The sequence below is a fragment of the Sciurus carolinensis genome, chromosome 8 (genome assembly GCF_902686445.1).
Source record: "Sciurus carolinensis chromosome 8, mSciCar1.2, whole genome shotgun sequence".
NCBI classification, from domain to species: Eukaryota; Metazoa; Chordata; class Mammalia; order Rodentia; family Sciuridae; genus Sciurus; species Sciurus carolinensis.
The window spans coordinates 31,283,687-31,296,965 of record NC_062220.1 but is presented as its reverse complement, the minus strand read 5'-3'; the positions used below and the strand labels follow the sequence as shown (position 1 = coordinate 31,296,965).

The 13,279-nt window shown below is 36.5% G+C and overlaps 1 protein-coding gene across 4 annotated transcripts in view; it reads left to right on the top strand.

Annotated features, from left to right (window-relative positions):
- Window positions 1-13,279, top strand: part of Ptprz1 (protein tyrosine phosphatase receptor type Z1) — a 172,661-nt gene that overhangs the window by 56,782 nt on the left and 102,600 nt on the right. For all 4 annotated transcript variants that reach the window (XM_047560614.1, XM_047560613.1, XM_047560616.1 and 1 more), the window contains exon 2: window positions 785-850. In XM_047560614.1, coding sequence (XP_047416570.1) covers window positions 785-850 — 66 coding nt within the window. The remainder of the gene's footprint in view (window positions 1-784; window positions 851-13,279) is intronic.

The following is a 13,279-nucleotide window of genomic DNA, read 5'->3' as shown; positions in this document are numbered from 1 at the left end:
AGTACAGTCTGGGATTAAGGGGCCTATTTTTTGGGTGCAGGAATGGTTCCAAGAAAAATTTTGAATTAATCAATGAGACTCTGGCTTCTGGCTGTCTTCCTTCCTTTATTCCTTGAGCCATGTTCTAGACCTGGAGCCTGTCTCTCTGGGTTTTGAAGCATCCACTGTTCTTGTGATACCCTAAACTTCCTCTGCTTTACTCTATCAGGCATCTATCTCTGTTCCTCCAGGGAAAAATTCACTTACAATGTCTAACATAACCTTTCTCTTGGCTGACATACACACATTTTAATTCCAATTTTCTCAAGACATCAAATTTTATTTTACATTAGAAGGGAAGCAAATTTTAAAACCATGATAACTTCTGGGGCTCTTAGAAACATTTACAGATAAAACTTAGGTTGGAAACCCAAAAGTTATCTTTAATCAACAGAATTTTGGATATTAAACTTAGGGAATGGTAAGAAAAAATTGTGGATATAACAAGCTGTCTTTTCTGACCCAGTCTCTTAGGGATTATACCCCTAAGTTACTCCTTATTTGCACAGAATATGTTCTTTGTCCCTGCCCAAACTTTGGTATTCTTTAAATGCTCAGTAACTACCAGAACAGGGGCAATTTTATCTGTAATGGTGGAGGTTGGAATTGAAAGGAGATATTGGAAAAAATAATAATCACAAACCAAGTCATTTATTGTTAAATGGTTTGGGTATCTTATATTTTTTTTAATTTGGGGGCATGTGTTTTTTCTGCAAATTGATCACTTGATTTTTGTTGATTATAGATTGGACTTATGGATACTACAGACAACAGAGAAAACTTGTTGAGGAGATTGGCTGGTCCTATACAGGTAAACATATTATTTATAATTAGATTCAGCAGAAGCTTATAGTTTTATATTTGTTTTTATGTATAAATATCTGTCTACCTCTCTGTCTCTGTCTCTCTCTTTCTTTGGTACTGGGATCAAATCCAGGAGTGCTCTGTCACTGAGCTACATCCCCAACCCTTTTTATTTTTTATTTTGAGATAAGGTTTCACTAAGTTGCTGAGGCTGGGCTTGAATTTGTGGTCCTCCTGCCTCAGCCTCCTGAGTTGCTGGGATTACAGGCATGTACCACTGTGCCTGGTTTAAAAAAGAAATTATTTTCTGTAGTTCAACATATTAGTTTAGCTTAGTTACCTGATATTCCAGTTAATTAATGAAATGAGTCAAATATAAAATGATTCCTGGTGGTATTTCCTTAAGCACATTTGGTAGTGTAGAGAGTATTGGTATCAGATATAATTGAATTCCAGGCCTACTGGCTACATCTCCTTGGAAATATACATAACCCACCTGAGGCTCAGTTGTTTTCATCTGTGCAATGGAGAGCTCTTTGTTCTGAACATAAAAAGATAAATGAAGTATAAAACATTTGGCACAGAGCCTCCTTTTAAATAGAAAGCTATCAAAAATGTTAGCTATTATTGATATGATCAGGTTAGTGACTGTTTTACTCATTTAACAAATGTTGATGAGACTCTCACTGTTACAAGGGGCTTCCCTCTGACTCTGGCTGAGTTTATTGGAGCCAGAGTCTAAAACAATTTTGTCAGTTTACAGACTTGGATTAGAACATCATGAATTTGGCTACAGATGGTTACAGCCAGAAACCATGGTCTGAAACCCTGGGTTGAAGAGAAGCCCTAGGCCTGATAGGAAAAGCATGGGTGGAAAATCTGGAGGAACCAAAATATATTTAATGGCCCCCTTGGAATAGTGCTGAGCATTAGAACCAGATTAGAAGGGCTTTACCATGAACCTGTCCATTTTGGACAGTATTGCATAGATGAAGCAGAGCAGCATGATGAATTTTGTAGATAGGCATGCATTTTCTTTATTTATTTATTCTTATTTTAAAGGAAGTAATTATTTATTGTAGAAAATTTAGAATATATGTTCAAGCACAAAAGTGAATATAAATATCACTTTACTTCTTTCAGGTATATTGTATGAAAAATTACAGATCTCTCTTGGAAGTTTTTATTATCTTAGGTTTGTACATTTTATACATAGGGTTATGCACCCAATTTATTCTTGAAATTGTTTTTGAGCACTTCCTCATTTTAGTGATGACTCCTACTGATCAAGGTACTTAATGTCTGCCTAATATTAGATTGAATGCATGTTTTATTATTTAACCATGGCAGCCTGGTTTAGTTTTGTTAACAAACTTCCAAGTTTCAGAGGTAGAACTGAAATGAGGTTTTCTCCAACCAATGAATCTGCAAACAGAGAACTATTATATTTACCAGGATTATATGCATAAAATAAAAATCAAACTTCAAATCAAGCTTCAGTGTACTCTCTATATCACCACTAAGCCAAGAATCAGAATAGAGAGGAACCATATCCTAGGGAGAGAGAGAGTTACATTTCTCAAAACTCTCAAAAGCAAGAGTGGAGGTATGTTGACTAATGGAGTGATGGTAGTGGTGTTTCCCATCAGCCTGAGGTCCCAGAACAGCTGGCTGTGCCTCATCCAGCCAGGAGAAGCAAGCAGTTTCTCCAGTGGATTTCAGTAGATATAATGGGAGCAGCGCATACCTCTGTACAATATCCTATTATGTTAAGATGCAGCCAGAATTCCTCCTTTGGATGGGCTGAGTATAGATATGGCACCTGTAAGTTGGCCAGGCTTTCTTGAATGGGTCAGTGCATACACAATGCACAGTTCTGTGCTTTAGAATGAAGTTGCACATCTTGCTCTTTTGTTCCTTTCAATCTACTGACCAAAAGGAGAAACTAAAAAGTACCATTTGCTGGGGGAGGGGGTTGGCAGGTCTCATAAGAAATTGTTTTATAGTTGGAGTGAGGGTGAATGCTTAACAAAATTTTTAAAAACAAATTGCATACACTAATGTCTCCTCATGGTTTGGAAATAACTTCTAGAATACTTGACATTCCTAGGAAGAGACCAGTGATGAGGACATTTTACAACTGTTTAGCTCCAACTGAGTGTGACTTCCTTATTTTGTCTAAATTCCTAAAGTACCAAGAAGAAAATAAAATCCTTTATCTAAATAAGCGTATCTCTCTCAAGAAATTACTCCCAAGCCAAACCTATAGTGTTTGAATTATTTACTATAACATTTATTATCTCTATTCATTTTAATAAAAATATTTAGTATCTTCAATATCTATGTGTATTATTCCACTTAAAAAATGAAAAAGTATATGAATTGTAAAAAATTTCAGGATATCCTGATAAGTGGATGATGATACATAATAGGGGTAAGGGGGGTGGGGGGTAAGAGAAGAATGGAGGAACTTTAGATTACATAGAGGGAAGTGGGGGGTGGAGGGGGTATGAAAGATGGTGGAATGAGACAGACATCATTACCGTATATATACGTATGATTATACGAATGGTATGAATCCGCATCATGTACAACCATAGGGGGAAAAAAAGTTGTACCCCATTTGTGTACAATGAATCAAAATGCAATCTGTATAAATAAAAAACAAATTAAAAAAGAATTTCAGGATAAATGGTTTTAAGATTCTTAAATGTAATTAATGTTGTGAATGGCTCAAGTACCTTGATCTTGACCACATGTAGTCCTAATTTCATCTGTAATGTTTTATTTTGTTGAACTAAATATTTGTGTTCCTTCTTGTATTGTGTTATTATTTAAATTTATCTGATTAGCTGCACTCTTGGAAAAAGTACTTTAGCATTTGTACACAGAGACTTCCATAATTAAGAATCGTAAGTACATCACAACATCTTTCTGGAAGCAAGCTCATCATGCTACTGCATGTCATTTTAAAATATTGCGTGACACATTAAGCATTATTTAAATGGAATCACTTCAGCTAAGGTTGCTTATGGAAGATTACACAATTATAATATGTGAAGTAACAATACAAATCCCTACTAGATGTGGAGAAATAGAGGGTGGAAAAGCATTACTCTTTTCATTGTGCTTTTTACATAGATTAAAACAACTTTTCTATTCAGGATGTATGCTGTAATTATGCTAAGAAATGATAGGGTTGGTGAACATAGTCGACCATCCCATTTTTAAAGTTCTTAGAGGAGGATGAGGCAGGCTTATTGCCAATGTAATGTCGAGTGAACTGTATGTCTGGGAATGTCAGCACTAAGATTTGGCTCTTTCCATAATAACTTTATTCCTTTTAAGGCTTTCAGAAAGCAAATTTCATTCTTCTTAGTAATTTTATATTTTCTACAGCAATGCCAAAACAAATGCAATTCAGTGGGGGAAAAAAATCTAAGTATTTTGTCTTTTTTTTTTTTTTTTAACATCAGAAACACATACTCAAGATTATCATGGAAGATGTTAAAGTCTTCCTTTTCCTTGACTTGTTAGATCTTTGATTAGATCCTCAGACAATGATGAGTTCATCAGAAATGGATGTACTTTGCTCCATTCATAGAAGCAATCCCTACTGAAATATAATCTCTATTCCCTGGACTTATAAAAATATGATGTTGCTTATTTTTTTACCATTCTGTAAAGCAACTTGTAATTAAAAATTTTCTACTGATGTATTCTTAAGTGGTATTATACCTAAGCACCTTTAAGGTTTTAGTTAAAGAGTTTCATTGGGTACAAGTAACAAAGAGTGGCTGCCCTGGACACATGTGACTCACCATTGCAATTGACTGGAAACCCTAGAATGAGGAGGCTTAAACAGCAAACCGATTATTTCCTCAAACAGAATATCCTGTCTGAATAGTCTTTCTAGCCTTATAATGAGTAGAAGATGCTACTTAGGAAAAATGAGTAATATAAAAGATTATGTAGAGTGTGATTTAGCATTTGGCTTTCTTTTTTCTTTTCTTTCTTTTTTGGATGTAGTTAGTTCAGTGTTTTTCTTCTGTTGACCTAGGAGAAAGTAGACCAAACTTATCTCAAAAAATTTGAATCTGTGTAAAATAATGACTAATTTTCTGGCATGTCATGCCTTTCTTTACTTTTAGGATCTGAAATAGCCTTTAAACATACTGCATTTTCTTCTTTAATTCACTACTCTGTATATTAAACAGATTGTTCATTTCTCATGTTGAACTCAAAAGTTAAAAAAAAAAACAAGAATGCCACTTATAGAATTATCCCACTTCTATTTAAAATTTGATATTTTTATGGGGATAGAGGAAAGGCCTAGTGAAATATACACCAGCCTGTTGGGCAGGGCGAACCCTGCAAGTGAGGCCATAGAAGTGACTGAGACGATAGGAGCAAGATCCTCACTTCGTGCTATGCACTGTTTATTTTGGGCAAAATTTTTCTTTGACGATTGTCGACATAGAATATTTTTTTCTTATCTGAATTAGTTTTAGTGAAGAAAGACAAGGTAGTTAGATAAGATCTATGACTTCATGTCTTTACCTGTCAGGACAGACTCTCCACTTGGCTGAGTCTTAGAGGACATCACAGACATCTAATCAGAGCATGATGACACTCAGGGTTCACCTTCCTGGTCATCACTAACCTGCAGACAGTTCAGGCTGCTAAAAGCTTGGCATTTCACTTTTCTCATCTGTAAAAATTTTTGAATAATTCCCTGCTTAATTGTGTATGGATCAAATACATGCTTGCCATTGTTGTGGGGAAGCTCTTTGAGAAAGGACTGTTCCCTGCTGATCCAAGTGAGTGGTATTTTGGCAGTGTCTTAACTTGAGCTCCAGCAGACTGAACAAGCCTGGACCCATCTAACAATCTGTCAAGAGTTTCTAAAAGGAGTTGATCTGCTCCAATGCTTATTGTGAACAGGTATCTCCTACCATCTGCATGTTTTTAAAAGTTTACCTAAGATTTCTATTCTTGGCTGACTTCTCCTATGTTAAATGTGATGACTGGGTATGCCTCATTGCAGAGGTTGAATGGGGTTCAGTAAATGATCTAAAATTCCGCACTTACTTAAAATTCTTGAAAATAGGTAAGAGAGTATTAAGTGCTCTTAACTTCCAAAAATGATAAAGAGTTAAGGTAGTGCATGTGTGAATATGCTCGATTTAACCACTGCACAATGTATAAATAGTTCATAACAACTTGATGTATAAAACACACACACTCACACACAGACATATATATGTGTATTTATATGTTGATTAAAATAAGTATATTTTAAAATTTTTGTTTGCAACTATCACTTTTAGAATTGAAAAAATAAAGATTGCAGAATAGCATCAAAATTAAATAATCATTCCTTATTTTTGTCCAAGGGTAAAACTATATGTCATTGTGTTTTCCCCATGAAGAAAGTAAAACTTGTGCTCGTTCTCTAGTCCATTCTCACAGCTGCTCTTGCTGGCAGCATTTAGTAGTCTTCAGTCAACTGGGCAAGTCCCCTGCAGCTCACTATGAGAAGACCTGGATGCTTCTCCTATCTGTGCTCCAACAGTTTACCTTTACCTTAGGATTCATTGTCCCTCTTCCCTTTCTGGACATCCTGTATTTCATCCTCTGTGTCCCTTAGTCTGGAGTGATTTACTTTATGAATGGATATATTTCAGCAAAAGAAAAAGGGAAGAGAAAATTCAATGGTTAATTTAAAAATCTAAGATCAGCCTGCAGTTTTTTTTTTGTTTTTTTTTTTTGTCACACAGAATTATCTTAAATGTGTTAAACTCTGAGACAAAATACATTTATGATACTTTTCAGCTGACCTATGCCACCCTCCTGTTTTTTTCTATCAGTAAAAGACAAGTTCAAGACTTATTTATTTTCAGTTTTCTATGTTTTCCATGTGGTAATTCTGACTCTTAAAACCAAGAGATTTTAAACAGCAAAAAGATGAGACTATGTAAATGATTCCTTTCAAATATTCAGATATATATTTTTAAGTGAAATATGTTTTAATGACTCAGTCATGGAATCCCCCAAATTATTTTGAAATAGATTCAGATATAGTTAACTTTGATGGATTCTATTTGATATATATCTTCAGGAGTAAAGTAGTTATGAGTGTCTACCTGTCCTACCATTTATGAATGTCACATTCCTGTTTGAACCTTGCAGTCTTTTTTGTTTAACTAAGAGGCCCCTTGACTAGATTACAGCTACATCTTCCACTGAATGGAATGCAGAGATCTGAGAGGTCCCACATCTAAACTATAATAGACTCTTTAGGGAGCTTCCTATCAGAATATTCTAATACGTGGATAACAACAGCCCAGATTTATTCTTTAGATTGTACAAGCTTAGGGTCCCAGAGGAAGGGAGGAAAACTTGAACCCTACTTAGTAGCAGAGTTCAGACCTATGAAATAGTGTCTGATAACCTGAGGACAGGGGACCTGATGGAAGCTAGAAACCAAAGAAGAGGGAATAGGGGGCCCTGGAGAGAGAGTTATGGAGACTGGGGGAGAAACATGGTGGCGGAACTGACAGTAGAGCAGCGCTTAAAGTCAGCAGGGTTTCAGGGTTACTCTGATGGTCCTGGGTACTCTTCTGGGTCACTCTTCACCTAGAACCTCCTCATTCTCAAATGCTTGCACACTCTGTCCTGCAAACAAAAGATCCCACGCAACTGTGGGCTCTCTCTGAAAGAGTCAGAAACTGGAGAAGGAAAATTATGATACTGAGTGTTCCAAGGCAGACACATGGAGCCAGGCCAGCTGAGGTGTAGAGGAATTCAGGTAGATTAAACAGCCTCCCATGGCCAGGGTAGGAACTGAGAGTCTCCAGGTAAGAGTAGCAATGTTGAACTTAAAATCAGATTCTTGTCCTCAAGGGATAGCCTTTATTTCCTTAGGAGATGCTATTCAGCTGTCCCACTTAGTAGGATAACTTCTGATGACAAACAGAGGAGGACACCATACCCAGACTAAGGGGACCAAGTGTGATAATGCTGTTAATGACTATTTGACCATTTTCCCTCAATGCTGAGACCTAGGAAGTGTGACGATTTGAGCCATTATCTTTCCTGATGAGTATCATAAGTGTCAGCAGAGTATATGTTTTTCCCTACAGTAAAAGCGACTTCACTTATTTCTCACTACAAAAACATGCTTGTTTAAGAAAAATCATAGGTTCATATAGACATATACATGAACAAATAGCTAGAATTTCATCTTCCAGAAGTAACTGCTATTGATATCTTCTGTTGGATAAATGTAATTAAAAACAGAATCTTATTCCAACTCAGAAATATTTTGCATAAAGGCTGTAGAAAGAGAAAACAGTGTTGTTATTGGATAAGCATTAAACACATGCACTACACATCACAGGCAGCCCCACAAGAAACTGCAGAAACAAAAATGAATCTCACCTCCTTCAGTTATAACTCATTACATACATGTCTTCAAGATATACCATAGCCAGTCTTCAAGTAGGAGAACTTGACAGTGACTTTGGTCACACATAGCTCATCCAAAGTTCCAGGCAATTGGAGTGACTCTCTGTTGGCCTATTGGCTCTATCCAAAGGAAAAACACTTTAGTTTAACCAGTGCTCTTTGATTGTGTAACATGAAGCAGACACTGTACTAGACTCTGGGGTGCAGTGATAAATGGAACTAACCACAAACATGTAAACAATAATGAGAACAAAATGTGATCTTAAGAGTATGTGGTAGATTGAGGTGATACCAGGTCCAGGGGCCCTGGAATAGCTTATGTACTTCAGAAAAGGTTTCCCTGAGAAAAGGAATTTAAACTGAGCTACAACATAAATGGTGGTTAAGTCAACATAGGTGAAGATTGCTGGCATAAAGAAAGCATTTGTGCTGAGACCTGTAGGGGAAACCCAAACTACCAGGCTCCAGCATCTGTAGTGTTCTTCCCACCTCTGCACAGAAAACTAGAGCATGACAAGACAAGCTCCTGGGGGCCCCAGGAATTCTTTCTGGTATCCTCATCCTAGCCAGAATTCTAGATAATACCATTGTTTGATTGGCAGTGACTTGAACTTTTAGTTATTGACATTTGTATTTAAGGGATGTTTGGCATGATTTTACATGAACATTTTGAATAATAAACTAAAGAGGAAGAATTAGTCAGAAAGTCTCAAAGATAGGGAAATGGCAGGTTTTACTCCAAAAGGGAAAGAATTTCAAGTAGATAGGGTTAATGGATTTCGTCACACAAGTTTAAGGAGTTCACCATGAGATACGACGTGAACATATTCTGATAAAGCCAGTTTAGTTCATTTGCTAGTTTGGTAAGAATATCGGCTCTAAAGTCAGAAAGTAACTGCTTGACTGCAAACCTGGGCTCCACCTTAGGCGTCACCTTCTTTTGTCTCAGGTTTCCGGATCTGTAAAAAGAGATCATAATAGTACTTACCTCAAAGGGCGCTGCCAAGATTCAATGAGTCAGTGTTTGCAAAGCACTTAGAATAGTGCCTGGTTCATATAAAGTGCTAAATGAAGCTCTTACTTAAAGCAAAATAAGTCTTCTGCATTTTGAGGACTTATATCAGGTTCTTTTTAAAGTACAGATGGGTTATATGAGCCCTCTGTTCAAATCTCTTCAGTGGCTCCCCATCCCTTACAGAATAAAAAAGTGGACTCTTCAGTATGGCATATAGTGATCGTAAATGATCTGTTTCTGCCCACCTATCCTGTTCCATCTATCTTAATTACCTTTCCCTCTGTTTCCCACAGTTCCAGCCATTTCGAAAGCAAATTTTGAAAGCAAATTTCAGGCTAGGAATGTGGCTCAGTGATAGAGTACTTACCTAGCATGCATCAGACCCTGGGTTAAATCCCCAGCACTGAAAAAAAAAAAAAAAAAATATATATATATATATATATACATATATATATAAACATGCTTTAGAAGAAGGTCTCTGTTATTCTAGTTATTCTTTGCCATCTTTCCTGAACACCATACCTGTTCACTTCCTTCACATGAAGCTTCTCCTCAAGCTGGAGAAGAGCCCATATTTTAATGTCCTGTCCCTGCATACACCCTTTGTTGCAACCTAGGATGTGGCTGGTTCCACACTTTATTCCTCTTCCCTTTCTCAGAATGTGGCCGTAATCTGTACTCAGCAAAGGTGTATGCATGAATGAACAAAGCTGCATAGCAGATTGTGTACTTGTTTTATAAATGAAGAAGCAGAGATGAACTCACTTGCCCAGAGCCACAACATGAGCACAGGACTGGAAACTGAGCATGGGTCTTGATTCCCAGTGTTCTATCCTGCGAATTCATATGACTGCATCTACATTTATCTTAATGATGGGGGGAATAACAAAAGGCATAAAGCTGTTAGGCTTTGAATTCTTGTTTAGGTATTTTTCAAAAGGATGTTGCTTTCAAAGCCATTATATGTAATATAGTCTCTTTTTGCCTTATCATTGTGTCTTTTTTTTTTTTTTTTTTGCAGGGAGTTAGTGTGCTAGGGATTGAACTCAGGGGCACTTCCCACTGAGCCACATCCCCAGCCCCTTTTTATTTTCTAATTTTTATTTTTGAGACAGAGTCTTGCTAAGTTGCCTAGGCTGTCCTTGAACTTGGCCATCCTTCTGCCTCAGCCTCCCAAATAACTGGGATCACAGGTGTGTACTACCACCCCTGGCTTCCAGGTGTTTGTGGGTGGTGGTAGTGGTGGGGTTTAGGATTGAACCCAGGGGTGCTTTACCACTGAGCCACATTCCCCAGTCCTTTTTATTTTTTAATTTTGTGACAGAGTCCAAGTTGCTCAGGGTCTGGCTAAGTTGCTGGGACTGGCCTCAAACTTGTGATCCTCCTGCCTTGGACTTATGAGTCCCTGGGATTTCAGGCATGTGCCACTGTGCCCAGCTTCAATGTGTTCTTTTAAGGAATGTGTTAAGACTGGAAAGTGGAAATGTGACTGCCTTTTATTTTCATCTTTTTGCTTGCAGTATTTGATAGTTTTTTTTAACACTAAATATATATATATTTGCTTTATAACTGAGTTAGGGAAACGGAAACTTAAATATCTATTTAATATAATATAAACTTAACTAAATTAGTTCTGACTTCAGGGGCAATTTAAGAAGTTGTTTTGCTTCACAGAAAATCTTCAGCCTTCTCATATCTCCCCAGCCTGTACTGGTTTATGTGGCTGAGAGTACTGTTGTCTGGTCCTATATCTGCCTTACTGTCCCAGGTGAACGACTTTAATGATCAATGAAGTTGGAAATGCTCTATTAATCACGTTTGTCCTTAAGGAGTAGGTAATACATTTTCATTAGTGTGGGAATAGATAATATTCTTTTAGAAAAATGGCCATATTATTATACATTTGCATTTTACTCAGACTTGATCTAGCCAGGATTCCACCGAGGGCACTTAAAGTATCACACAACTTGATTTTCTTCTCTGCTGTGGTGCAATATTCTCACTTTGCATTAGTTTCACAATCCAGGATCATTATCCCAGCTCAGTGAGAATCAATTTTTCATAGTGGATTGTCTGAATCACTGGCAGCTCAGTCACATTTTCTACATTATTTACCAGAAAGTATAGATTTTAAAGAAGTCAGAACAATTATGCAGGTAACCCATAGCCAGGATATGCCCCCAAAAAGGAAGTCAGAGCCTTCTGCAAAATGATGGACAGTTACTGACTGTTCTTCAGAGGAGTCCCCATTCCAGGTCACCATTTTCTATGTAAGTGTCCATTGACAGAGCCCATTCTCTTTTGCAAGGAGAAGAGTTCATCCTCAGAGAGCAGCCCCTATTGTGCCCTTTTTAGGAGAATAATTACTTCCTTAATTTCTATGGAGATAATGAAGAAAGCCTGTTCAGGATCTGTTTATAAGATTTCAGAGCATGTTTAGGGAGGAAGTTCTATTATTTTAATTATGATCCTTTGCCCTCAAAGTGTGCATATTTAGGTAAATTGTAAAAAAACCTCTCCAGTTCTTTTCATTAACGGTGATTGGTATTCTTGCTTGAGCACAGGAGAGAAAGGTTGATTTAGAATCTAAGTCCCATTGATGTGTTTTTATGCCATCAACATTTTTTTAAAGTAAATTGAGTAGAAAATTATGTCCTGGCATGTGATGCAAATTCCCCTAATGTATCTGGCCTTCATTTAATCATTTATGAGTGATCACTGCAAGATGTTTATATAGATTAGATACCACAGAGATCTAAGGAACTATATTTATTTGATCCTAATTAATATTTGGCCTTAAATAGATAATCACACCACTTTCCAATTTCCTAATGTTAAGCAATTAAACAGCTAGCAGCTGTTGGCCAGATAAATATTAAACTTTGCCAACTAGCTATATGCAGGCTTGCACCATATTTGGACCGTATTAGAATAGATTACAAGATATTTTGAAATCCATATATTTTAGGATTGTATAGGTTATCCCTGAACAATTATTTATTATCTGTTTCATAGTGTTGAAATTTATGCTAAAGTGTCAGATAGTTGTATAGTGCATGTTTACCCACAATATATGAGGACACATCAAGTATCTATCTCTATTAAAAAGTGTTTGTATTTACACTTTAGGGTTTCCATTTTCTTAATCAGAATACTCCTACACTCTTATGGCTTATTCCTCTTTTCAAAATGAAATTCCCAAATAAGCAATTATAATGGTAAGGAAAGAGGGAAACATTAAATCTAGATAGGTGTAATCTAGACTGATAGTTCCTAAATTTCAGAAATTATCAGAATTATCTAAAGGGATTACTGAAAAGAAAAGATTGCCAGTCCCAAATCCCAGGATTTTTGATTCAGTCGGTAGGAGATGGAAGTCACAAATTAATATCTAAGAAGTCTTCAACTGATCTTGATGCTGCAATATCAGGAGCCTAATATTGGAGTATCTCATATATAAATCAATCATAGCTTATGTGACCTTATATTGAAAAATGAGTGAATGAGAGAGTAAAAAAGAAAACATGCATTAATGCATTTATACATAGGAAAGCCCTTTAGCTTACTGGATGAGGTATGTTGACATAAAATAGTAGTATATTGTTTTTATATAATATATAATAATGTGAGATGTTTTTCTCAAAGCCTTTTATCTGCATTAGTAAGAGATCAGGTAAGTTATTGAACAGTTGTTAATGAACTTGCATTAATTTTCCCATCTGGATGGAGCCTCTTTGCCTACCATAGAGAAGTTCCTGGCCTAGGTGAGTCCAGTGGGAGTCTCTCATTAGTGAGTCTGCCTGCAAGCTATCTTTACCCTGCACTTCTCCTAACAATTTCCAAGGAGAATATTTATCCTAATAATTTCCAAGGAAAGTTTTCTTTCATACACTTTTAAAAGGTAATTTTTATTTCCTTGGCTTCAAAAGATCCTGGGTCCAGATAATATTG